Source organism: Labeo rohita, chromosome 7 (assembly GCF_022985175.1).
Source record: "Labeo rohita strain BAU-BD-2019 chromosome 7, IGBB_LRoh.1.0, whole genome shotgun sequence".
Lineage (NCBI taxonomy): Eukaryota > Metazoa > Chordata > Actinopteri > Cypriniformes > Cyprinidae > Labeo > Labeo rohita.
In genome coordinates, this window is record NC_066875.1 from 5349026 (window position 1) to 5376862 (window position 27837).

At 33.5% G+C, this 27837-nt stretch overlaps 1 protein-coding gene across 3 annotated transcripts; it reads left to right on the forward strand.

Moving 5' to 3' along the window:
- Positions 1-526: 526 nt before the first annotated feature.
- tspan5a (tetraspanin 5a) lies at positions 527-26885 on the forward strand. Of its 3 annotated transcripts, XM_051114715.1 has the most exons (11): positions 527-910; positions 11457-11507; positions 11996-12142; positions 13592-13762; positions 17007-17132; positions 18891-18938; positions 20592-20708; positions 20784-20845; positions 23422-23522; positions 25736-25778; positions 26548-26885. In XM_051114715.1, exons 1-9 carry the CDS (start codon positions 827-829, stop codon positions 23492-23494), a joined length of 879 nt encoding a protein of 292 aa, XP_050970672.1. In that variant the 5' UTR covers positions 527-826; the 3' UTR covers positions 23495-23522; positions 25736-25778; positions 26548-26885. The 3 variants fall into 3 exon arrangements, with proteins under 3 accessions (XP_050970672.1, XP_050970673.1, XP_050970671.1); XM_051114716.1 differs by lacking the exon at positions 23422-23522; XM_051114714.1 differs by lacking the exons at positions 23422-23522; positions 25736-25778; positions 26548-26885 and having other exon boundaries at positions 20592-20849.
- The last annotated feature ends 952 nt before the right edge of the window (positions 26886-27837 follow it).

A 27837-nucleotide genomic window follows, 5' to 3' on the forward strand; every position in this document is an offset into this window, starting at 1 on the left:
GAAATCGTTGATAGGTTACTTTGGGAATATAAAACCGAAACAATTTGTTCTGGAATTTTCTTTCACTTTTCACTTTTTTTTTTCTTCAGCCATTCCAGTGATTTCAGATTTAGAGCCAAAGTTTCAGTTTAATTGTTATATTCTTAAAAATGTATGTAAATTGTGAGTAGAAGCCCAGTTTTCTATATTCCATAATATTTTATGGTTATTTAGGCCCACATATTATACGATTTAATGTAATTTATGTTTACAATATTATAAAAAGTATTTTAGTTTCTAAAATCTACAATATTTAAATATTTATATTTATTGTGTAAAAACACCACTGATCTTAGTCTCTCCACATTAAGACAGCACTTTTTAAAATAAAGTAATAAAGTTTACGAATTAAGCGATCGTTCTAAATCTTCCATGTGTTACAAAGTAAACAGAGTGTCAAACTACTTATGCGCGTGCTCGTGGGGGGGGCGGGGAATCCTAGTGGGGAAAGGATCGAAGCCCAGCAGCTGATTGGTCACTAGCGCTTGTCAATCAAAAGCAGCCATGTCAAGTGAAAAAAGAGCGATGTGAACTAATTGCAGAGAAGAAGAAGGGGTTGTTATTTCGAGATACACTGTGTCAAAGTCAGCGGATTTGTTTATAAATGACAGTCAGCCTTGTTCTTGATTTAGGCGCTGTTGAAGTTGCTCAGCATTATGTTTCTTTTATGCGGATAATAACATTGCTGGGACAGTTTGACATCGATGTCCTAAGAACGGAATAATCAAACTGAACCTGCTTCGCGTTTTATGTGACCCAGTAGTTCGTGCTGGAGAAAACGAGCCAAATGATGTCAGGAAAGCATTACAAGGGTCAAGAAGTCAGCTGCTGCATCAAATATTTCATATTTGGATTTAACATTTTATTTTGGGTAAGAGCTTGTGTTTGCAGCACCATGTCTTTGTTTATAATGCATCAGTGTTTCTTTATGTCATTGCATGTGAATGTGAGTCTGATACTGTGTATATATGCACGTCAGTCCATTCAGCTCCTTTGTTCGTTTGTTTGAAACGCGTGAAACCGGTGTTATACTGCACAAGACAGGCACAGTATGTCGATTAAATCAAGACCTGTCGATTATTCTACGTTGAACGAGAAGCAGAAGCCTCCCGTCCTGTGTTTGTGTTCATATAAACTCATTTCATTGCGATCTTCCATCCGTTTATCTCAGATGTTCATGATAGCAGCCGAGTCAAGTGCGTACTACAGATAATCGGCTTTCTTCTCTCCGTGAAGCAATGCATCGACTTTACTGTATGGGCAAACATATGGATCCTCTATCCTGGATTGAACACAATAGCTGGAGTGACTAGAGATTACATCGTGACTATAAAAATGCAGTGATTTCAAAGGAAGCCTACTCATAGACCACAGTTTGTTTCAGCGTCTGTAACTCTGTTTTTGCGCTGTAGCCTGTCTAGAACTTTGATATAATATTCCAATACTTGTCTGCTTCAAAATATAGTTTCTGAATTTACAATTCATTCCTAATTTGTTGAAAATAATTTCAAGTACAAAGAGTGATGTTGTTACACCTACCTTTTATATTAGAGTTCTAACACTAATAGATTTGCACTTGTGCACTCATTTTAATTTTGTGCACAATAGAGCTCAGATTCAGCTGTTCAGAATTATTTATTGTGCCATCCCTAATTTACAATTTGAAATTGTAAACATATTAAACAAATTTTAATTTTAAATTTAATTTTTAATAATGACAGGTTCCAAAAATGTGCTTCCTTGATTTTTTTATTTTTTTTTTTAGTTCACATACATATGTAAACTTTATTTATTTGTTTAGCTAGGTAGGTAAAAGAGGAAAAAATAAGTGCTGTCAATTTTGTAATCCAACTTCTGTGGCCAGTAAAATGCCACATTGAAAACCTGTTTTATTCCAAAACTGAAAACTTAATACGAAAATCCTGTTCTGTAAAGAGTCGTTAGCCTTCTACTGTCTCCCCAAGAGGCTGCTGGTCTTGTGCAATAGTGATTTCACCCCTGTAACTGATTTTTAATTGGTTAAGTTGATGATGTTTTAACTCAGCCCATGTTACAACGCTCCTACACTCTCATGAAGAACCTTAAACGTCCACAGAACCTTTCCAATACACAGAAAGTTCACGTTAAAAAATGCTGGGTTGTTTTAACCCAACTTTGGGTCAAATATGGACTAACCCAACTGTTACATTTTTAACCCAAAAGTTGGGTTAGTCTATATTTGACCCAAAGTTAGGTTAAAACAACCCAGCATTTTTATTAAAATGTTCTTCACTTTCAAGTTGACCTGCTGTAAAGATGCAAAATAAGTCTCTGATGTCCACTTTTAGGCTACGTCAAGACAACTTGACAAAAACTGTAATTTTTTTTTCCCTTTTATTAAAAAGTTTCACGTGTACAAGATTTTCAAAAATTCGATTTTCTTGTGGCAAATGCTGAAAACCATTTGCCAAAAGTAGTTGGCGCTGTCATTGTTTGTAAACATTTTGTCTACAATCCCCAAAAGATTCGCACGTTGTTTTCTTGTGCTTTGAAAACCATTTGCAAAATTATGCATTTTCAATCCCCAAATCGCCGTTGTTGTGTCCCATTTTTGGTTGAAAACGTCGTTGGCCCCTTAGGGTATGTGCCAAATTGAGTCGGTTTTGTGTTCGTCCCTTTAAATGCAAATCAGCTGGTGCTCCCGACCTCCTTTTCAGAAGAGGGCGGAGCTTCAAGAGCCATCAAAAACAAAACAGGACAGTCTCGCTCTCAAAAAAACTGTCAGAAACTCAGTAGCCGTGTTCAGCCTTATATGTTCGAACCAGAATCGAACCAGTTTATAAGTCCGTCATCTCATTGCACTGTGCATATTAAATGCGCATTTATGAATTACACAGACAGGGAGCATGATGTGATAAAAATAATGCTATCACAAACTTTGTGTTTATGAGCTCGTCAAATTCAAGTGGTTGACTTCAGTTTGCTTTCATATGCAATTCTTAACTACCACATTCCTATTTATGATTATTCTGGTAGCACGTGAAGGCAGCATCAGTGAAAACAGGTGGAGACTATGGTATCTTTAGCAACATTAGCCTCACAGACTCCCAAGAAGCTCTTTCAGAAAGGCAATTTGGAAAACAAACGCGTGACTTACTTTGTCTGGAGCTGATGTTTGCACACAAAGCGTTGATATTGATCCCTAAACATATAGGGGACTTTACCAATTTTTTTGCCAGGACATTTCTTTTGACAATGAATTTTAACCACAGTGTCCTCAGCAGCTCAGATAGACTCCTGTGTTTGTTGGTGTATCCAAAACACAACACTTGTAATGCCTCTTTGGCGCTGACATTGTACATCTCCAGCAACCACAGCAAGAAAACAGTAATGTAATAACAGTAATAACAGTACGATGACATGTCCGTAGGGAGAAATCTGGAATTGTGTGTTCAGAAAGACTGTTTATAATTTACTGGGATTGTAAAAAAATGAGTGGGTGGATTTTTACCATTATAGACTGGTTGTTTTCAAAACTGTGTTCAAACACCATATAAAAGTGATTTTTGCATAATAGGTCCCCTTTGAAGGTGCCATAGAATGCATAGATACAATATTTTAAATTGTTCTCTGATATCTACATAGAAGGTATGTGGTTTAGGTAAGGGAAAAAATTCTCCAGAAACGGTTTTACATGTCTGTTCACAACCCTAGGATTTGTCCCTAGAATGAAATTGCCTGTTATTACCTTATTTGGAAGGGTCATGAATAATAATGATGAGCTCTGCTCTGATTGGCTGTTTCACAGTGCAGCTCATTTCAGTAGCTCACACAGAAGGAAGGAAACACCGGAGGGAGGGGGGGAGTTGGGGGGGAATATATATTTAATCAGGGAGGCGCTATTAATATGCGGGACATTGAAAACTAACATCCGGAAACGCTGTAGTCCAAAGGAGCCGTTCGTTGTAGTTCTTGAAAAGGGATTTTATGAAAACGAAATATCCCCCTTTGGAGTGGACTTTGAGATTTGTAACTTTGTAGATCTTTTTTACACCCAAACATACACACCACACACTGACTAAAATTCAAAAAGTGAAGAAAAGAAAAAATGGTTATTTTTAAAGAACTGTTCTCCGAAATCATCTTTGGGAAACCAAAATAGTTTTTTCCATATCATCGCTGTAAAATTCCTATTTGGAGCCATTATTTTTAAGTGTGTAAAGCCTGATGCAGTAAGATTTATTTTTACAAATTAGATCAGCGTCCTTTTTTCCTTTTACCTAGTTGGAGTGTTCACTGATTATCTGGGACGCTCATCCTTTCACATGAGCTCTGTGAGGTTCAGTAATGAGGCCGCTATTATTGAGTGTTTACTGTGGTACTGTACAGAACTCAATGAACTTCATACACTTGCTATATTAGTTACTGTACATGTTCACTGCTGTCTCATATTGCTCTGTGCATGTGGGGATATCTTCAGTCCATATTGCAATCACTCTGAGTATCATTAATAATGAAGAAATCTGAGTTTAAACTCAATGTGGTGTTTCACAACAAAGACAAAGACAAAGTGATAGTGAAACCAATATTGACTAGAGTATTTGTTTGCTGCTTACTGCCAAAAAGGCTCTTGTGGCACAGCTTACACACACACGTATTTTCCTGAAAGATGACTCATAATGAAAAGCTGTAATTTCCCTTATATATCAGAAAGCAGCTGTACTAATTATAGTCAGATTGCAGTGCACAGTAGTCTTATATAGCTGACATTAATGAAACCCCTTTAGGACGCTCAGATAAACCAGTAAACCAACCTCCCAAATAGATGTATTCAATTAAAATGTCTCTTTTCATTATATGAGAGCAGGTGTACAAGAAGTGTTTTAGATTTTGTATTAACAAGTTTGCAAATAGCATATATAAGAGTAACATAGATTAGTGCACGACAGAAATAAAATCAGCTAAAGAAATAGTTTTATTTTGGCACGCTAGCATATAACACCTCAAAAATATTGCTCTGGTGTTGTTACACTGCCTGAATGCTGTTCCAAATTGAAAGTGAGTCAGGCTCTGCTAGCTTGTTCCTTGAGTCAAAGCACTCCTTTGTTTGTGCGTGACATTTTTCTGGCTAACATACAGAATGTTTTTACTGAGGTGTATGTCATTTCCTTTAAGAGTATGCCAGATGGTGAACAAGAATATATCAAACTAAAAAGGTTGTGTATTTACATTATGCTGTGAATGAGGCAAAATAACATTATGAATGTATATTAAAATGTTTTCATGCTTAAAACAGTAATAAATGCATTTATTTGATCAAAAATACAGTAAAACAGTAATATTGTGAAATATTATTACAAATTAAAATAACTGTTTTCTATGACAGCGTTTTAGTGGGAAATTAAAAAAAAATATATATATATATATATATTACAAGATTAAAGTCAAGATTAAAGTCTAAATATTTCAAGAATAAAGCTAAAATTACAAGAATAATGTCAAAATGTATCTAATTCTCATATTGTTTCATACTATTTGTTTCTCTTTATTCTCGTAATTTTGATTTTATTCTCCAAAGATTTTGAATTTATTCTCATAATTTTGACTTTATTTTGAATTTTGCTCATAGTTTCACCTTTATTCTTGAAATATTTCAACTTTATTCTCATATTTCGACTTCATTCTTATAATTTCGACTTGCTCTAAACACTTTGACTTTATTTTCATAATTTTGATTTTATTGTTGAACTATTTCAACTTTATTTTCAAAATCCTCATAATATTTCAACTTTATTCTCAAAACATTTCAACTTTATTCTAATAGTATTTCCATTTTATTCTCAAAAAACTTTGACTTTATTCTCATAATTGACTTTATTCTCGAAACATTTCAACTTTATTCTTATAATATTTCAACTTTATTCTCAAAGCACTTTGACTTTATTCTCATAATTTTGACGTTATTGTCAAACTATTTCGACTTTATTCTCAAAATATTGCAACTTTATTTTCGTAATATTTCAACTTTATTCTCGAAACGTTTAGACTTCTCGTAACTACTCGTAACTGCACCTTTATTCTTGAAATATTTCGACTTTAAACTTGTATTCTTTTTCTTTTTTTTCTTTTTTTGGAAATCATTCTAATATGCTGATTTGTTGCTCGTATGATTAATTATGGTTGGTGTTCAGTTATTAACAATCTTATGTTTATTTTTTTTTTGTTTTGTTTTGTTTTTTTTCCAGGATTCTTTGATAAATAAATGTCTCTTCTGTCACTTTTGATCAATTTTGTGTATCCTTGCTTCAACAAAACCATGTTTTCAACATTGTTAATAATAAGAAATATGTCATATTACAATGATTTCTGAAGACTGGATTATTTAAATTCAGCTTCAGTCCTGTACTAAACTACATAAAAAAAATAATTATATATAAAGTAAGTGCAAGTATTAAAAATAATGCACGTATTATGGTTTGCATGTAACTATTGTCCATACATTGCATGCAGTAATCTTATATAATTCTCTACTGTAAAGCAGAGCACAGGAGAGCCATTATGCTTAAGCTTTAATGCAGCAGCTGGCTGTTATAGAAATGATCATAATAATGCATGTTTGCTCTGGGAATATTTGCGAATCCATTTAATACTCTTTAGTGTCTGATGCCATATACCTTTCACACTGCTTGAGTTTAGAAAGCTTAATGAACATGTGCAAACAGCCAGGAAGGAATATGCATTTATTTATGTATCAGTCCACAGAGTGAAGTACAGAACTGGGTGTGTGTACAGCTTTAATATCACAAACAACACCCTGTGAAGCTGCATGTTTTCCGGTTCGCTCCATTGTGTCGTGCAAAGTTGGATGGGAATGAATGGATCCTTTGTACTCCAGAACTTCTGTTTTTGTAATCAAGTCCAAGAAACCAAATTGTCCTTCATGCCTCACTCTCAAGGTCTCCCTCTATTAGCAACCACTTTAATTAAAAAAAAAAAAAAAAAAAAAACTTTTTATATTTTCAAATTCCTTAAATTTGCAAAAAAAAAGTGATAAAACAGAAGAAGCAAGAGATCTTTTCTTCTATATTCTGACATGCATCCAAGTGTAATGGGTTTGAGCAAAATGTACTGTGGGAACTTGGTTTTGTGCATTGATTTTAAAATTCGGTTGTTTAAACATGCAATAAGCATTTGCATTTAGAAAATAGATAGGGTGAATTTTATTTTATGTTTATATCCTTCATCCTTTCATATGTCAGCAGTGTGCATTCTCTACATCTGTATACTTTACATGATTTGTGTTTATTTTTTGTTTGTGTGTTTATTCTCTTCCTGTGTACAGTTGAAGCTAACCGCTGATGGTGCTGATAAGAGTCTTTACATAATAACCAGCTTGTTTTGATGCACGTCTCTAGATGGGAAATGGTTCAAACCTAACCATATCTGTTATTTGGCTCCATATTCCTGCTGAGGAAAAAAAAAGAAAAAAAAGGGAGAGAAATTACATTGCCAGGGTCCAACTTCAGGCCTTGTAACTATTTTCTACAGAAGTACTATGCTGGTCAACCACCTTCACAATCTAAGACCAGAGTATTCTGGTCCACCATCACAAAACCAGTATTAATTTAATCATTTTTCGAAAGGATATTTCTGCAAAAATACATTAAAGTTTTTAAATGTAATAATTGTAACACTTTAGTTTAGGGACTAATTCTCTCTGTTAACTAGTTGCTTATTAGTATGCATATTACCAGCATGTTGGCTTAATCCTGCCTGATAACTAAATTTAACAACTACGTTACTAACTATTTATAAGCAGCAAATTAGGAGTTTGAGGCAAAAGTCATCATTAATACTTATTAATAGTGAGAACTGGTCTCAGTAGTCTCAAAAGTGTGAACATAGTAATTATTACACTGTTAAAGATGATGACTTTTTAAAAGTTGTAAATAAAACAAAAATGATTGGATTATGTTTTGAAATTTACTAGCAATTTCTGAGTGAAAGTAAATCTAAAACCTATTTTTTCCAGTGTAAATAGAGTACGGACTGTACGTTATCTGAGTTAGAGTTCATTTTTTAGTAAAAGAACTACTGTATGAGAGAAACCCCGCACCCACAATCACTGTACTGTTGTCTTGAATGATTCATGTACACAAAAACCCTTGTGTGAGGCATAGTCCAGCGCACAGTGGGCGCTCTGATGATGAAAAGATGTTGCGTTATGAGGGACAGACAGGGCCATTTAGACTGAAACGACTTGGCGAAACGTAGCTGTGAGTGTTTTCTTGAATAGTGAATGAATTTCTGGAAGTTTCCCAAGTCTCTCATGGCTTGAGATATACAAGGTGATCTGACTAAAGGTCTTGACCGCTATGAAACACAGTGTTCATGTTGAAAGCAATAATGAGTATGTAATGGCGCAGCTGACGTTCCACCCACATCACATTTTTTCTTTATTTTGTTCTTAAAAGAACAGTTAAAAAAAAACAGTCACCTAAAATGGAAATTTCCTAAAAATTTACTAACCCTCAGACCATCCAAGATATAGATGAGTTTGTTTCTTCATCGGGTTTGGAGATATGTAGCATCACTCTGCAGTGAATGGGTGCCGTCAGAATGAGAGTCCAAACAGCTGATAAAAATAATCCACAAGTAATCCACCCCACTCCAGTCCATCAGTTAACGTCTTGTGAAGTGAAAAGCTGTGTGTTTGTAAGAAACAAATCCATCATTAAGACGTTTTTATGTTCCAAACAGTTGCTTCTGGCTAAAAATACAGGTCCTTTATCCATAATATTGCTTTCTTCAGTTGTCTTGTCTGAATCAGGAGAGAAATATGCGCAGATCAAGCATTGTTTACAAGTAAAAACAGTTCTAAACAGATATGTGTGTGAATTTTGATGTGAGAGGACAACAGGAGACTTTTTTTACTGGAGGAAGCCTTGTTATGGATTATAAACTAGTATTTTGGTAAGAAGTTAAAAACGTCTTGATGGATTTGCTTCTTATAAATATGCAGCTTTTCACTTCTCAGGATGTTAACTGATGGACTGGAGTGGTGTGTATTACTTGTGGATTATTGTGATATTTTTATCAGCTCTCATTCTGACGGCACCCATTCACTGTAGAGGATCCGTTGTTGAGCAAGTGATGTAATGCTACATTTCTCCAAATCTGATGAAGAAACAAACTCATCTACATCTTGGATGCCCTGAGGGTAAGTAAATTTTCATTTTTGAGTGAACTATTTCTTTAAAATTTGACTATTCCTTTAATTTAATTTTAATTTCAAATATACAAAATCTGCCAACAGTACAATTGTATCTTGAGGAGTAAATGTAACCCCAGGTACTTTTCTTTGGATTTGTAAGCATTACAGTTAATGTGAACACAGTGCATATTTGAGTGTTTTAAAAAAAATCATAGTATTTGATTATACTATGTACAGTTTTATGCAAAAGTCTGGGAACCCCTTTTATATAAACCCCTTTGTTAACAAAATAAGAAAGATCATACAAAATGCGATGCATTAAGAGCTGGGGGGGGGGGGGGCGAAAACTTTTTGAATTTGAAGAGAAAAGCTAAATTGTACTTAATTTATCTTCCGGGAAACATCCAGGTATCTTCTGTTGTTTCCGAAGGGCAGTACTAAATGGAAAAAAAATTATACTTTAACAAAATAAGAAAAGTTTGGACATCTTAATCCTGTTCAAAAGTTTTCACCCCTCGGCTCTTAATGCATTGTGTTTCCTTCTTGAGCATCAGTGAATGTTTGAACCTTTTTTAATAGTTGTGTTGGAGTCCCTCAATTGTCTGAAAAGATGGATCTCAAAATCATACAGTCACTGCTGAGAGTGTTTAAATATGCAAAAGATGGTGAAAAACTGAAGAATCTGCTGGATCTGGAGGATTTTTCCGAAGAACAATGCTCAGTTTAACTTTTCAGAACAAACAAGGGACTCATGAACAACTATCACGAAACAAAACAAAAAAACAGTCATAGATCATCCACATAACCACACACAGTATTAAGAGCCAAGGGTTCACAAACTTTCACAAACTTCAGAGTTTTTTTTAATTTTATCTATTTTTTGGTCTTGTGGACTATATGTAAACATCTTTTATGTAACGTTTGCATAAAACTGTATGTATATGTATACTGTATGAAGCAGTGTTCTCCAGTTCTGAAAAGCTATAGTAGAATCACAGCCCTATGGACACAATGAGGACATATGCCTCATGGGAACAACCAGGTGTGTGCTCAGATGCCTCCATTTAAGAGCAGATTGCAGAAACTGTGTCAGAGTGTAACATGAGAGGCTAGAATGAAACTAAAAACAAAAACCTGAGAAGTGAGATATGGAGGTTGGCACCCTTTACACTCTGTGGGTTGTGAGTCATGACCTAATGTTTGGTTAGGCTAAGGGAATCTGATAAAATGCCTGTCGTTTTTTTATCTCCAGTGTTCAGCGTTGGCTCACTGGGGGAGGATGTTTTGGAATGGAAACATTACTGTGTACTTTGGAGAACAGTAATCTGGGTTCAGTTGGTAAGAGCTGAATATAAGCAGATAAGAATTGCGTTACTGTTTACTGACACTTTAAAGAGAAGCACGAAATGTACCTGAGACCAAAGCACCTTTTGCATTCACTGAGGGTTAAAGCCTGTTCACATCAAGATGAACATTTGGTGCAAAGCAATAAACATTTAAATTAGAATAAACAAACATCAATCCACCAGAAGTTTTATCAGGAGGTGTTTGAATCTCTTTTCCATTGCACTGGTCAACCAATAAGATTTGTGCTTTTGGTCACATGACCAAACAGCATTCATTTTTCAGTCTTTGCATAATCATGGACAGCATTTGTTTTTACATTCCCATATCAGAGTACAATGTTACATTCTAGGTTGGTCTGAACTATATGGTATACATATGGTTTCTGTGTGTTAAATAGCCACTTAAAGGGATAGTTGACCCAAAAATGATTATTTGTCATTATTTGCTTACTCTCATGTTGTCCAAACCTGTGTGGCTTGCTGCCATCTGTGGAACACACACACAAAAATATTTTGCGGCAGACAGTTTTGGTTCCCATTGACTGTCATTTTACTTTTTTGAGCACATAAAGGAAGTCAGTAGGAACTGAAACTTTTTGTTTACCAGAAGTCGTCTTCTTTTGTGTTCCACAAAGAAAAAAGTCATACAGATTTGGAATAACATGAACCTATGAGTAAGTGATGACATCATTTTCATTTTTGGGTGGACTAGCCCTTTAATATTGATAATAATTGAATAAAATGCAATGCATAACACCACAAAAACCTTCACAGCCTTTTAAAACTTCTTAATCTGCTTTGCTTTCTTAAAACAATGGTTTTATCACACTTAACGAATCACCTTTGCAAAAGTAACGCTTTATCTGTCTTTTTTGTAGTTGCTTGGTGTGGCTTTCCTTGGAATCGGATTGTGGGCATGGAGTGAGAAGGTGAGAGAAAACAAGATCGAATGCATAATCCATGCAATTTATCTTTTTTGATAAGCATATTATGTGAATTATGTTAAAATATATATGCATGTGAATTTTGCGATGTCCCATGCTGTATGAGGTGCAGTGGATTGTTGGGGACCTGTACAGAGAAGTGTTGATATAGCATTACTGAAATACTATTATAGTTCTTTTATTAATATTTTCCATTTCCATTTCAATTCGTGTGCACATGTGTGCAGTTGTTTTTTTACGTAAAAATGCAATTTGGTTTTATATAAAACTGCAAATATTTAACATTTTCACTCAGTACTCTGTCTGATCTGCTTGAACAATTTCTGTGCCATATTTGTGACCCCACTGTTTCTGTTTATAATGAAATATTTGCAAATATTTGTATCTGCATAATTGCAAACGATCACATTTGAAACAAATTCTCAAGGTTCTGGGAAGCAGTTCAACTAATTAGAGCTCTGTGTCTTCCTCAGGGAGTCCTGTCTAATATCTCCTCCATCACGGATCTGGGTGGATTTGATCCGGTGTGGTTGTTTCTGGTTGTTGGAGGGGTGATGTTCATCTTGGGGTTTGCTGGCTGTATCGGTGCTCTGAGAGAAAACACCTTCCTGCTCAAATTTGTATGTTTTTCAAGTTTTAATTCTTATTAGGCGTAGGTGTAGCCTCCTACAAAACAGATTAGTTAGCTGCTTTTTTTTAACACTTACATGCATGGGTGTTTCCACAATTATTAATACATGCAGGATGAATATCTAACAGAAAATGCATGTACAAACTGCTCAGATAGTACATAAACGCATTTTAGGCACAGTAGAATATATATTTGGTATTTTACTTGTCACTTGTAAATGCAAAATGCAATTAAAAACACAGTTAAACTATGCATTGAAGAGCACTGTTCATAACACACTGTACTTTGCTCACTTGTCTAACTCCAGTCATTGGTTTACTAATATAAAACAATGCTAGGTCTAACCATGCATGTCTCCTAGAAATAATTGAATGCAACATGGATCAAATGCACTTTAAAATGTTTTTCATTTGCCAAAATGATTTTTAAAAATCACAAAATTTATACTTTACAATCTGAGGTCACAAGTGACTTTTTTAATAATAAAGCAATTCGAATTTTTAATATTTTTGGGACTTAAACTGCAAAAACAAAACTATTGTTAATGCATTTTAGTAACAATGATTAAAATAAATGTACAAATTATATTTACACTATTACAATAGTGTAATTTAAAATTTTGTAATAATAATAGATTTTTTTGTTTTGCTTTTAGTTTTGGCATTTTGTATGTATGTATATATGTATTTATTTTCAAATTTTTGTAGTCAGACTGCAAAAATTGCAATGCATTTTAGTAACAATAAAAAAACATTTAGTAAATTTGCATGATCACAATCAAGGATCTCTAGTGACTTTTTTAAATAAAGCAATTAGTTGTATATGTTTTATTTTAATTAATTTGTTTAATTGAATTGTATTTATATTTATTTGTTTATTTATGTATTTGTAGTTTGTTTTTTGCCATTTTGTATGTATACATGTATTAATTAGTTTATTTATTTTCACTCAGACTGCAAAAATAAAACTAGTGTCAAATCATTTTGGTAACAATAATTTAAAAAAGACATTTACTAAATTAGCACTATTGCAATCTGAGGTCACAGATAGTGACATTTTTGTAATAAAGCAATTCGATTTTTATTTTAATTAACGTATTTAATTGCATTTTATTTATTTTAGTATTTATTTATATATTTTTTTGTATGCATGTATAAATTTGTTAATTTATTTTGACTATAATTTATTTTGTCTAATAATTTATTTTGAGAACATTATTTAGAACATCATATTATTTCACTAGAGCTTTCACTAAATTTACCCGATTACAGCCTGAGGTCACCAGTGACTATGTCTCTAAATTTTGGCATTTTATTACATTATTTAGAGCAGAAAATATATACTAAAGCGAGCAAGGTATAGAGGTAAAACAAGCTTTGCATGAAAGTTTAAGTGTTGTTGATTGTAGTAAAGTGTATGTGTCTCTCTCCTCTTGCAGTTTTCTGTGTTTCTGGGGATAATCTTCTTCTTGGAGCTGACTGCCGGTGTCCTGGCCTTTGTCTTTAAAGACTGGATTAAAGATCAGCTCAACTTTTTCATCAACAACAACATACGAGCCTACAGAGATGACATTGACTTGCAGAACCTCATCGACTTCACTCAGGAATATGTAAGACTGCAGGCTGGAGAGCACAGAGTGTTCATGTCTCCAATATAGAGACAGACAAAATACACTTAGAAGTGAAAACGGAAGAAAGGTGTAAACAAGATGAAAGGGAAATAAAAATGTGTTTGCACAGGAGGAAAAAAGCAAACTATCGGTTTATCTGTGCCACATGTCATTACAGAAGCAGTTCCCATAGCAACAGCATGATATGATGACTCCTTATTCACTGTCAGCACACACTGTGCACTTACTGGTTCACGTTTCTTCCGTTCTTTGAATAGTAAGATGTCAAACCGCTCAGAATTTTGTTTATTCTGAGGCCTTTGAGTCTACAAAAATTGTCGACATTTAGAAGGTTACTGGGTCGTTCTGAGGAAATGGTGCCATTTGAGCATGAAAGTTGTTGTTTTTTTATTTGAAAAGTATTTTAGTTGAAAAGGTTACTCTTGAACTTGAATTTTGAAACCTTAGTTTGGAAATACTAGGTTCAAAACCACTGTACCATGTAGAGAAGAGGGCATGATGGCACAATAGAGTGGTGGTCAGCAAATACTCTGTATCTAGAGACACTTTATAGAAACGTATAGTTTCATTTTATTCCAATTGAATGTATTCATTACATTTGAGCGAATTTGAAATACTGTTACCAATTAATTTAAATTAATATCAACGAAATCCATTTTTGTACTGTAGAGGGTTGCTTAAACGTTTTAATGACAGTTGCGTGATGCTATGAGATTAATGTTTTATATAAAATTTGGAATACAGACATTTTAAATGACAATAAATAAATAAATAAAATGATACTTTTAAATATGAAATTAAAACCACCAGTAGGTGGCGTCAAGTCCTAAAGAGTGTGTCACTGAATAGTTAATTTAACCAATTTGTTCAAAACGGCAAATTTGTTTAGGAAAGAAGCTAGTGACTGATTCTTACACCACTGTTCTACTGCTGCTTTGTTTGGAACGAATTTTGCAGGCGAAATAGAGCAAAAACACACAATCTTGACAATATTGTGACTAAAATCATAAATATAAAAAAGACAAGAACTCATACAGTGAATTTTTTGCCTTCATTTATTGAATTTAAGTAATTTTGGTGGCATTTTGCCACCAAATGATGCAAAGTACCTATAATTATTTATGAAAACTAACTGAAAAATAATAGTAAGTAATATCACATATATATATATGTGTAAAAACATTCATATTTAGGGCCCTATTGGAATTGTTCAGTTACTTCTTCTTCCTCTTTTCCAACATGAATCGCATTTTTGAGAGCCTAAACGTGCTTGAAAAATCATTAAATTTTGCACACACCCTAAAAGTGGTATCTGATATGGGTTTTAGAAGTGAATGTGGCAAAATGGCTCAATAGTGCCACCTATAAAATTTCAACAAAGTGCCCCTCGAGCTGCGTTTCACATACAAAATGTACAAAATTTGGTAGACACATGTAACTCACCAATACCTACAAAAAAGTCCCTCGGTACGAAGTGCGAAACCCAACGGGAAGTCTGTTATTTTTAATTTTCAGGCGTTGGATTTAAACAGATCAACACCAAATTTGGTCAGTCTAATCCAAAGCCCTTTGTGATGTTAAATTGCGAAAATTTTGAGTTTTCGTTAAAGAGTGTCTGTGGTGGCCTGACAAAGTTTAGTGTTTCTCCATTTAAAAGGAAGTTGTTATAACTCAGCCATACAATGTCCGATCTGCCCAAAACTTAACATGTTTGATAAGAGTCCTGTCCTAAACACATGCCCATATTCCGTTATAATCATAGCACCACATGCTGGGAACAGGAAATTACTTGTTTTACACTAACTTAAACATGCATTGTCCAATCCACAACAAACTTTATAAGTTTGATTAACGTCTTGGCCTGAAGACATCTATATGCCTTTTTCACTTTTTGAATTTTAGTCAGTGTGTGGTGTGTATCTAAAAAAAAGATCTACAAAGTTACAAATCTCAAAGTCCACTCCAAAAGGAGATATCATGTATTGGTGATCTCGCAGGCTGACAATAGGACCCAACACTACTGTAGCATATTATTTACTCACCCTCCATGCATCCTAGATGTATATGACTTCATTCTTTCAGACGAATGCAAACGGAGTTATATTAAAATTTATCCTGGCACTCCCAAGCTTTAGAATGGCATAGATGAGTGTTTCTCTTCATCAGTCCAAAACAAGTCCAATAATGTGCATCCATCCATAATACAAAGTTCCTCTCACAGCTCAGGGGGGTCAATAAAGGCCTCCTGTAGCGAATCGATGCGTTTTTGTAAAAAAAAAAAAAATCCATATTTAAAATGTAAGAATCACTTTAATCTAGCTTGCGCTAACAGTTGTACACAGAACTTGCTTCTTTGACAAGGGGCGTGGCAGTACTTTCAGTAAATTTAAATGCATATTGCTCACCGTTGCTGTCGGGTGGTGGTGAGCCCGGGTACGAGCTGCTTGCAGCTTTAATTACGTTTGAACTGTTTCGGGAATTAAATGTTGCAGCATTTAAAGTGCAAACATATCTTATGCTTTAGTAAACGTTTGTTTCACAATGTTAAAAAAGTATGATGTTTCTCTCATTAGGAATTCATATTCTATACTTTAATGTTTTATTACATTTTTTTCATATATTCATCATATTCTGTATTTTTATATTTATTTATAATATAAAGTAACATGCAGCTGTTTTGTGAAATGTCTTTTTTCACTACTCAGTTAACAGTTTAACAACTATCATAGGTTAGAATATGGCAAAATTCAGTTTCCTGTTAACGATGTAAGTCAACGTTGTTTCCTGAGCAAAACCTTACTACAGTCCCACACTGCACTGCAACTGCAGCTTTACTCTTGTTTTTTCCAGCTTTGTGCTCTCTACTGCAGATCTCTTCCCAGCAGATGCCTTTCCTCAGGACAGATTTAATTAGATATCTGAGTCAGACGGATGCTGTCATGTTATTTCCTTGCTGACCTTGCATGATAAAGAAGACAGACACAGCAAAGCACTGCATGTCAACATCACATACTAGTATAATGGGAGAACATGGGGGGTAGTAGCTTGCTCATGCCACATCTGTGATATTGATGTGCATTAAACTGATACAGTCTAATGCATGTAATGCTTCCTATTAGAGTTGTGTTGAATATTCCAAATTATAGGAATTTTATCTAAAATGTATGCTGAAAGTGCATTCCAAAAGAAATGTAATTGCGTGCACAATATTTGTGTCTTTTAGTGGGAATGCTGTGGGGCATTTGGCCCAGATGATTGGAACCTCAACATCTACTTCAACTGCACAGACAGCAACCCCAGCCGAGAAAAATGTGGCGTGCCCTTCTCCTGTTGCACCAAAGACCCAGCGGTAAGATGTACATTTATATGACAACTGACTAGGCTTGCCACGATAGACAGTGTTGACGGTGTTACCGGTTTTAAGACGCAACACCGGTGACATCACTTTTCCACCGTGACACCCTCCCCACATTTTTTTTTTTTTTTTTTTTTTTTTTTTTTAAGTATTCGTTTTTTTATTAAATATTTATTTGAATTAAATGGAAAATATAATTCTAAATAATTTACTTAAGACGAGAGCATGCACTATAATTAAAAACTGAACATGGCTACAATGCGTCATATTTCATTTATCACGTGAGGAGAACGAGGAGTCGAATTTACAGAAAGAGAATGGCGTTGTGTTTTTTTTTTTTCGTTATGTTAATAAAAGTTCTGTTTAATATCAGTGATTTTTTTTTTTTTTTTTTTTTTTTTTTTTTTTTTTTTTTGTACTTTCGTTGTCGTCCATTCAAACAATTGACGCCGAATTGCCAATTCCCGCAAAACTGAAAGTGAAAGTATAATACGCACGCATTTATAAGCTATTTAAACGCAGGAAAAAGAGGAAAAGAGGAAACCCCCACCCCCACGGTGATACCGGTATTACCGGTGTTGTCACGTGTCGATTAACCGGTGGGGAAATTTCCTCATCGTCACAACCCTACAACTGACTGAAAATATATAGAAACTATAGAAATGGAAATTTGTTGAAAATGTACTCACCCTCAGGCCATCCAAGATGTAGATGAGAACGGCTTCGGAGAAAAATGTATCATTTCATCACATGCTCACCAATGGATGTGAATGGGTGCCATCAGAATGAGAGTCCAAACATCTGATAAAAACATCACAATAATCGATGGACTGGATTCATGTGGATTACTTGTGGATTATTGTGATGTTTTTATCAGCTGTTTGGACCCTCATTCTGACGGCACCCATTCACTGCAAAGGATCTGTTGGTGAGCAAGTGAATTTATTCTTTTAACTAATTAAATTTTTATTTGAATGTGATGCAAGTGAGACTCCACAAATTTTAATTCTGTTCTTTTCTAAGCACAATTTGTATGCCATTGTCTTTGTGATTTAAGAGAGACTAAAATCATGAGAGAGGAAAGTGCAAACAATACATGACAAAATAATGAAACCAAAGGGGAGTATTAAACAGGATTTGGTCTACAGAGTAAAAATAACATTTTACAGACAGTGAACAAGCACTTGGAGCACAACATCTACAGTGTAGTAGAATTATGGCCTGTTATGAGCTATTAACTCATAACAAATAAACATCATGGACATTAAATGATTCAATGAGCTGTTCTGTGAATGCATCGATTCGTCATTTCAGCGTGAGGGAAACTGCAGACGGTATGTTAGAATAAGAAAAGCAGAACGAAATAAAGAGTTTATAACTGTTTAACCACTTTAAGGAGTAAATAAAGAGTTTATGAATTTATGTAATGTTCGATTGAAATTTAATAAAACCGCTGGACAAATGAAACAAGCAACAACAAGATTTGCAGAACTGTTGCTCAAAAAGGAACAACAACTATTTAAGGTGAAAGAAGTCATGAAGATTCGAAGTATGACAGGCACATCCTGTTACCAGTTTGTAAGGAGGAAACTTATTAAAAATGGCAAACCAACTCCCTCAGAGTTTGCTATTTGCAGTCTTATCTCTTCACTCTACCCACACTGGAATTCTTCTGACTGTCAGCATGCTTCCTTTAAATTGAAATGTTACTGTTGTCTTCCATTAATCCCACATCTATGACGTGTTTTGCAGGAGGATGTTATCAACACACAGTGTGGATATGATGTTCGGGAGAAATCGGTGAGTCTTGCTCTCTTATGACTTTCCACACTCCCTACATCAGTTTGAGGCTAAATGAAGGCAGTGTTTCCTCTGCCTTCTGCACTTCACCTCTAGGTGCTTCTGGGAGCCAATATATCTCCTGTAGAACTCTCAAAGTAAAAGCCACTTTGGCTGACCTATAAAAAGGAAGCTATTATTCATCTTATACACAATGGAAAGTAATTCAAAATACTGCACATAGGCGTAATATAAATATGCATGCATATAAAAGCAGAATTTCTTAACTCCTAACAATATAATTTATCATAAAGTTATGATTTAGTAAGTTCATTTAAAAGGATTTTTAAAATTTTTAAAAGCATGAATGGGGAATTAATAGAGCAGAAAAGAAGCAGGTTTTGCTAGATATTTGTATAAAATAAGTGATGCTACAAAGTACAAAAATTAAAGTAAAAATTGTAATTTTGAATTGAAATTAAATGTAATCTCACACAAAACAAATATTTTGACAGCAGAAACGTTGCAGAAGACAATGACATGCTGTAAATCAGACATTTTTCAATAGCATCCAAAAATGTATTTTGTCCTGTTTATTTTAAATGCAAAATCATCCTCATTGAGCAAATATTTGGACACACATACTAATTAATATTACTATATATATATTATTATTATTATTATTATTATTATTATTATTATTATTTTTCTTTGTTACTAGGTTAAATTTATTCATTTAAAAATTTTTAATTTGTTTAAAATAAAATATTTTGTGTTTGTGTGTGTGTGTATATATATATATATATACACACACACACACAAACACAAAATATTTTATTATGTATGTTGAATATATATACACTACCAGGCAAAGGTTTTTGAACAGTAAGATTTTTAATGTTTTTTAAAGAAGTCTCTTCTGCTCACCAAGCCTGCATTTATTTGATCCAAAGTACAGCAAAAACAGTACAATGTACAGTATAATATTTTTTACTGTTTAAAATAACTGTTTTCTATTTGAATATATTTTAAAATGTAATTTATTTCTGTCATTTCAAAGCTGATTTTTTTAGCATAATTACTCCAGTCACATGATCCTTCAAAAATCATTCTAATATTTTGATTAGCTTTTATTTATTTATTTAATTATTTATTATTATTATTATTATGTTTTAGTAGATTTCTTCAGGTTTCTTTGATGAATAGAAAGTTCAGAAGAAGTGCATTTATCTGTAATAAAAATATTTTGTAACATTATTAATGTCTTTTTCATCACTTTTGATTAATTTAAAGCATCCTTGATAAATAAATATCTATATATATATACTGACTTCAAGCTTTTGAATGGTATATTGTATAATGAAAATAGATAGTTTTTTTTTTTTAAATAGTAAAAATATTTTAAAATTTTACTGTTTTTGCTGTACTTTGGGTCAAAGAAATGCTGGCTTGGTGAGCAGAAGAGACTTTAAAAAAGATTAAAAATGTCAGAACAAATCTTTTTGTTTTACAGTGATGTATATAATGTAAACAAAACATACACCTAATCCTTTAGATGAAGGCTCTGTAGAATGACATGGGAAATAAATGAGTGTTGTAAATTTAGACCGGTACTGTGCATGTGCAGACAGAGGACAAATGACACTGATGCTGATTTAATTTGTTGGTCATTAGGATGCGGAGCAGAGGAATTACATTTATGTCAAAGGCTGTGTGCCGCAGTTTGAGAAATGGCTACAGGACAACCTGACAGTCGTGGCTGGAATCTTCATAGGAATCGCTCTGCTGCAGGTGAGAACGGCTTCATCTGCAGTCGCTGTCCGCATCTGCTATTTATACTTCATCTTTCTCTCTCTTTTTCTACAGATATTTGGAATATGCCTTGCACAAAATTTAGTCAGCGATATTGAAGCTGTGAGAGCCAGCTGGTAAGAGCACACACATGCAAACTCTCAACACTTGTCTGTATTCCTGCTCTACTTTTGCATACTGCCACGGCAAGCAGCTTTTCTCTTTCACCCCCGTGCTTTGATGTCTGTGCTTCTTCTACTTTATTCATAATGCACATTAATGGCTCACAGCTTGAAAACCGTTAATGACTCAGCTGGTTTCTGAAGTCTTAAAAAAGCTCAAAACAACCTTTCTTAGTTTGCAGTTTTTGCTTTGCGAAGTGCCACCATGTGGACAAAACAGGAATTAGAGGTTTGGTCAAAACTCTCTTAACAAATCACTTGAACAAAAAAATACCGTTAAAGTACATTATATTAAGATTAATTACAATACCGGACTGCATTATATTTGCTGAATGAAATCCAATACTTGTTTCTTACTAATTTGGGTTGCCGTTTCCAAAAACACAATGTGTTTTGCTCTAGCATGTCACTTTCTCACAAAACACGATGTGCTTTTCGTAGCATTTTTGCTTTTAACATCCATTTGTAAGGGGAAAAAGTCTTGTATTACTACTTAAAAAGCAGAAAAACTGCCACAAAGACATGATTCCTGTCTTTATCTGAGCCAGACTGCAACTATTTTGTTAAATTCTCAGGTGATTTTCACATTTATGACATTTTATGCCTAACCTTGATTTCAAGGTTAGAATTATGGCCATGGACAGAAGAAAATGCAAACATGACCCAGATTTTCTGCTACATGTGTTTTACTACATTTAAAAAGTGACAGAAATGAGAGGGGTTTTTTTTACGTAAACCTGTGTAAAGTTATTCAAAATGAGCATTTGAACATATTATTTTGAACATTTTTTTTCTTTATTTTTTTTAGTATTTGAGTATTTAAATATAATATTTTAAAACTGATACTTTTGACATTTGTTGACGTTTGTTATCTTGATAAGTGCATTAAAGGAATATTTCACCAAAAATTTAAAATTTGTGAAAATTTACTCTCTCTCTCTGGCCATCAAAGATGTAGATGAGTTTGTTTCTTCATCAGATTTGGAAAAATGTAGCATTACATCACTTGATCACCAATGGATCAATAATCCACAAGTAATCAACACCACTCCAGTCCACCAATTAACATCTTGAGAAGCAAAAAGCTGTGTGTTCGAAAGAAACGAATCTATCATTATGACATTTTTAGCTTAAAACAAGTCTTATATCCATAATATTGCTTTCTCCAGTGAAAAAGTCATCTCTGAATCAGGAGAGAAAACAGTTCTAAACAAATATGTTGGGGGATTTTGATGTGAGACAACTTGTAGACTCACATTTTGGCCAGAAGTGATGGTTTAAAGTTAAAAAGCATTAATGATGGATTTGTTTTTTAACAAACATGCAGCTTTTCTCTTCACAAGATGTTTATTGATGGACTGGAGTGGTGTGGATTACTTGTGGATTGTTGTAATGTTTTTATCAGCTGTTTGGACTCTCATTCTGATGGCACCCATTCACATCCGTTGGTGAGCAAGTGATGTAATCCAAAATTTTTCCAAATCTGATGAAGAAATCCTCAGACCAAAAATTTGAACATCTAGAAATGTAGCATTACATCACTTGCACACCAATGGATCCTCTGCAGTGAATGGGTGCCGTCAGAATGAGTCAAAACAGCAGATAAAAAAAATCACAATAATCTACAAGTAATCCACACCACTCCAGTCCATCAATCTTGAGAAGCAAAAAGTTGCATGTTTGTAAGAAACAAATCCATCATTAAGGCGTTGTGATTGTAAACAGTCGTTTCTGGGCAAAATACAAATCCATAATTCATAATAACACTTCCTCCGGGGAAAAAAAATCTCCTGTTGTCCTCTCACATCAAAATCCACCCACATATTTGTTTAAAACTGTTTGGTTCTCTTTTGATTCAGACGAGGTGACTTTTTCACTGGAAAAAGCAGTATTATAGACACTGATATTCTCATATTTTAGCCAGAAGCAATGTTCAGAACATCTCAATCATGGATTTGTTACTTACAAACACACAGCTTTTGGCTTCACAATATGTTAATTGGTGGACTGGAGTGGTGTGGATTACTTGTACATTATTGTGATGTTTTTATCAGCTGTTTGGACTCTTATTCTGACGGCACCCATTCACATCCATTGGTGAGCAAGTGTTGTTAAACTACATTTTTCCAAATCTGATGAAGAAACAAACTCATCTACATCTTCATATACATTTTCAGCAAATTTTCTATTTTAGGTGAACTAATCCTTTAAAGCTGATACATACATTTTATTTAGTGAAAAAACTGTAGATGATGCAACATTTTTTATTAATATTTTTGAACTCAGCATCATCAAATAAGGTAATAATAATGAATAAGTAGCAGAATTTTTTTCAGGATGCATGGCTGGGTCATCACTTATCGTCCACTTTAAAGTTATCCTCTCTCTAGGCTAATATAATTGTGATTTTATTCCTATCTGAACTCCTCGTGACACACACCACCTCTCCACTCACTTTCCTCCGTCCTCTCTGTCACATCCACGCCGACTCACCTCACGACTTCACTTCTCCTCCCCCATGCCTTCATCAGGGTGCCGCCCCCCTCTTACGTCGCCCGCCGCCCCCCGTCCCACTCCAGCAAGAAAGCCTCGGCGTACTCCTGAGGGAGGCGCACATGTGCGCGTTGGCCTGGTGGGTGTGAAACATGCCTGCTTGTGTTGTGTGTGCTCTCTGTGTTCTCCTAGATCATCAGCGCTCTGTTCCTCCTCCACTGAGAGCTAGTCAATGTTCTCTCAGTGTTCGTCCTCCTCCATAATAGTAATCATTCATCAGAGGTTTAGGCACTGACTAACATCAAACCATTTACACTTTCACGTGTTAAACCATCTTTAGGTCACACCTGGATGAGATTATTTTATTTTATTTTATTTTATTTTATTTTAGAGGGTTCAAGTGTAATTGACCTTAAGAAGGAAGTCTTTAATACCCTTGTGAAAAACAGTAATTATTACAGAAATAACATACTTTAAAATAATATGCTTAAGTGCAAACTGAAGGTAATGTTTTCAGACAATTAAATGCATGTTAATTGCAATTAAATAAAACTGTATTGTAGTTTAAATTAATGGGAAATGCAATTAGCTGAACTTAGCTGAAAATCTTTCTATATAAATTTAATTACTTCTGTTTTCTTTGAAATATGGTGTCTTATGTATGGTTACATAAGTGTATTAAATAAAACAAAGAAAATAATATTATAGTATTTTTAATTCTTTTAAAATGATTTTTATATTTACTGTTATCATTTTAATTGTAGTTAAAGTTTTAGTAATTTATTTGTGTTTTTTGCCACTTTTATTAGTTTTTGGTATTATTGTTGAATTTTATTTATTTATTTATTTATTTTATTTCAGTTTTTGTTTTTTAGTACAAGTTAAACTAAATGGAAATGAGAAATGTTGCCTTGGCAACTATATGAATTTGTATTTATTTTTTTGTTTGTTTGTTTGTTGTATTTTAATTTTATTTCAGTTAATATTTATTTTATGTCAAGTAAAAAAAAATGTTATGGTTTAGTTAAGTGTTTTTACCCTGTTTGGAGCCCACTGTATATAACAGACAAACAAACGAACAATAAATAAATAAATCATAAGGTTTATTTTTCTTTAGTTCTGTACTACATCATATATTCTACAAAGTATTATTTTTAAAGTGAATAATTTATTAAGTATTGCATGGCTTTATTTTATTTTGTTTTAATTACGATTTTATTTTATTTTATTGCAGTTTATATTTATTTTATTTGATGTAAAAAGAAATGCTATAGTTTTAGTTAAGTTTTAGAACCCTGTTTGGAGCCCACTGTATATTAAAAAAAAATAAATATAAATAAATAAATAAACATTTAATTTATAAGGTTTATTTTTCTTCAATTCTATATTCCAATAAATATGTTCTGTGAAATATGAAATATACTACATCATATATTCTATAAAGTATATTCTAATATATTTGTAAAGTGAATAATTTATGAAGTATTGCATGGCCTTATTTTTGTATTTATTTTATTTTATTTTATTTATTTATTTATTTTTTATTTTACATATATGTTATAACCCTCTTTGGAGCCCACTGAATAAAATAAAATAAAAAAATAAAATAAAATAAAATAAACATTTATAAGGTTATTTTTCTTCAATTTTGAACTCCAACAAATGTATATTAAAAAATAATATATAAATAAAAATTTATAAGGTAATTTTTCTTCAGTTCTGTATTCCAACAGACATGTTCTGTGAAATATGAAATATACTATCTCAAATATTCTACAAAGTATAATATATATATTAAAAAAAAGTGAATGATTTAGTATTGCATGGCCGTATTGTAAGACCCTTTCATTCAGTTGCATTATAACACACATCCTCACAGTTCCAGTCCCACAGAGATCTACTGCAGGAAGAGTGCAGTAAATGTGAACGTATCGCCTCCCCATGATCATTGTCATCTTAACCCCGTCCTTTTGCTCTTCAGATTCTCTCTCCCACTTCTAGTCCCGTTTAGCTCCTTGGACTGTGCTCTGCTGCTGTGCTGCTGCGTGGCATCAAGCCTCATCCCTCATTATATCCTTGATCTGCCAGCTGGCCTTGCTGCAACCCTTCCATCCATCCCACATCAGTCATGTTCTCTCTAGCTGAAAATCACTCAGTCACACTGTAGATTGCAATGCTGATTCTCTAATGCAAGGCCACATTTGTCAAGTTGGCAGAAAAAATAAAAGCTCTACTTCGGTTTTATTGGAAAAGTCAGTGGAGTAACGCCAACTTCTAATGAGGCCTTGTAGCAGTGGCTCCAGATTTCTGTTTATGACCTGTGTCTTCTTTTTATATCTTTGTCTTATGCAGTTTGTTCACATGAAGTGGCAGCTAGTCGTTCAGACACTCACAGGTAACTCACACTCTTTACGAAAGTAAATATTCTGATATAATATGGATTTCATGCTGACTTTGATACTCTTAAGGAACAGTTCACCCAAAAATGAAATGTACTTACCCTCAAACCTTCCAAGCTGGAGATGAGTTTGATTCTTCATGGGAACAGATTTGGAGAAATGCAGCATTGCATCACTTGCTCACCAATGGATCCTCTGCAGTGAATGGGTGCCGTCAGAATGAATTTATGAACTTATGAGTATATTGTAAAAATGACTAAGTGCTGACTGGAAAGATATGTTTTTTCAACTGTAATGGGCTTTCATTCTGACGGCACCCATTCACTGCAGAGGATCCATTAGTGAGCAATTGATTTAATACTACATTTCACCAAATTTTTGGTTTCTTCATTAGATTTGGAAGAATTTTATTATTATTTTTTTTTTTAATCAGATTTGGAAAAATGTAGTATTACATCACTTGCTCACCAATGGATGTGAATGGGTGCCGTCAGAATGAGTTTGGACTCTCTGACGGCACCCATTCACTCTAATGGATTCATTGGTGGGCAAGTGATGTAATGCTACATTTCTCCAAATCTGAGGAATAAACAAACTCTTATACATCTTGGGTGGCCTAAGGAAGAGTAAATATTGAGCAAATTTAAATTTTTGTGTGAACTATTTCTTTAATACCAATCTAACTAGAAGGTTTGATTTGACATATTTGTCATGAAATAGTTGCATTGTCCAAATGGTGTTTTTTTTCTTTCTCTTTGTAAACAGGCCTATGCCAGCATGATGAAGGTAGCGAATGATAACACAAGATGCCAAGTGCACTGGGTCACGTGTGTGTGTTTGTGTGTGTGTGCAATGTAACCTTCCACCATCTGTAAATAGTGCTACTTTTTCTAGAGTGTTTTATGTGTCAAAACACATGTGTACTGTGAGAAAATGTTTGTGTCCACAGAGGTTGCGTTAAACGAAAAATTTCCACTATTTGCTGGACTGTAAAAGCATGACAAAAAGCATCATTCAAAACTGTGACAAAATAAAATAAATAAATAAATAATACAAATAAGCACAAACATAATTAAAATCAGGCATGTTTTTTGAAAAAAAAATGAATGGGGTACAGTACCCTAATTGAAAATATAACATAAACACATGAAAACACATGGGCATAATGACTTTAGTTTATTAAGCTACACTTTAAATAACACTTTATTGCAATAGTAACTAACCTGCTAATTTCCATACCAAAGTGACAAATTGATGTAATTACTTACTTTAGTTATCAGTAATGCAGTAATGTATAATAAATTATGTTTCACCTGATTCATCATTTAAAAAAATAAAAATAATGATAACATGCTCTACACTACCAGTCAAAAGTTTTTGAACAGTAAGATTTTTAATGTTTTTTAAAGAAGTCTCTTCTGCTCACCAAGCCTGCATTTTTTGGATCCAAAGTACAAAGTAACTGTAAAATTTTGAAATATTTGTACTATTTTACTATTACTATTTTACTATTTAAAATAACTGTTTTCTATTTGAATATATGTTAAAATGTCATTTATTCCTGTGATTTCAAAGCTGAATTTTGGCGTCATTGCTCCAGTCACATGATCCTTCAGAAATCATTCTGATATTCTGATTTGCTGCTCAAAAAACATTTATTGTTATTATTTTGTTGAAAACAGCTGAGTAGAATTTTTTTCAGGTTTATTTGATGAATAGAAAGTTCAGAAGAACAGCATTTATCTCAAATAGAAATCTTTTGTAACTTTATAAATGTCTTTATAATCACTTTTAATTCATTTAAAGCACCGATGCTAAATAAAAGTATTAATTTCTATAATAATATAATTTCTTTCCAAAAAAAAAAAACAAAAAAACTATGCTGACTCCAAGCTTTTGAATGGTATAGTGTATAATGTTACAAAATCTTTTTATTTCAGATAAATGCTGATCTTTGGATCGAAAAATCCTGAAAAAAATATATTCAGTTATTTTAAATATTGATAATTAAAAATGTTTCTTGAACAGCAAATCAGCATATTAGAATGATTTCTG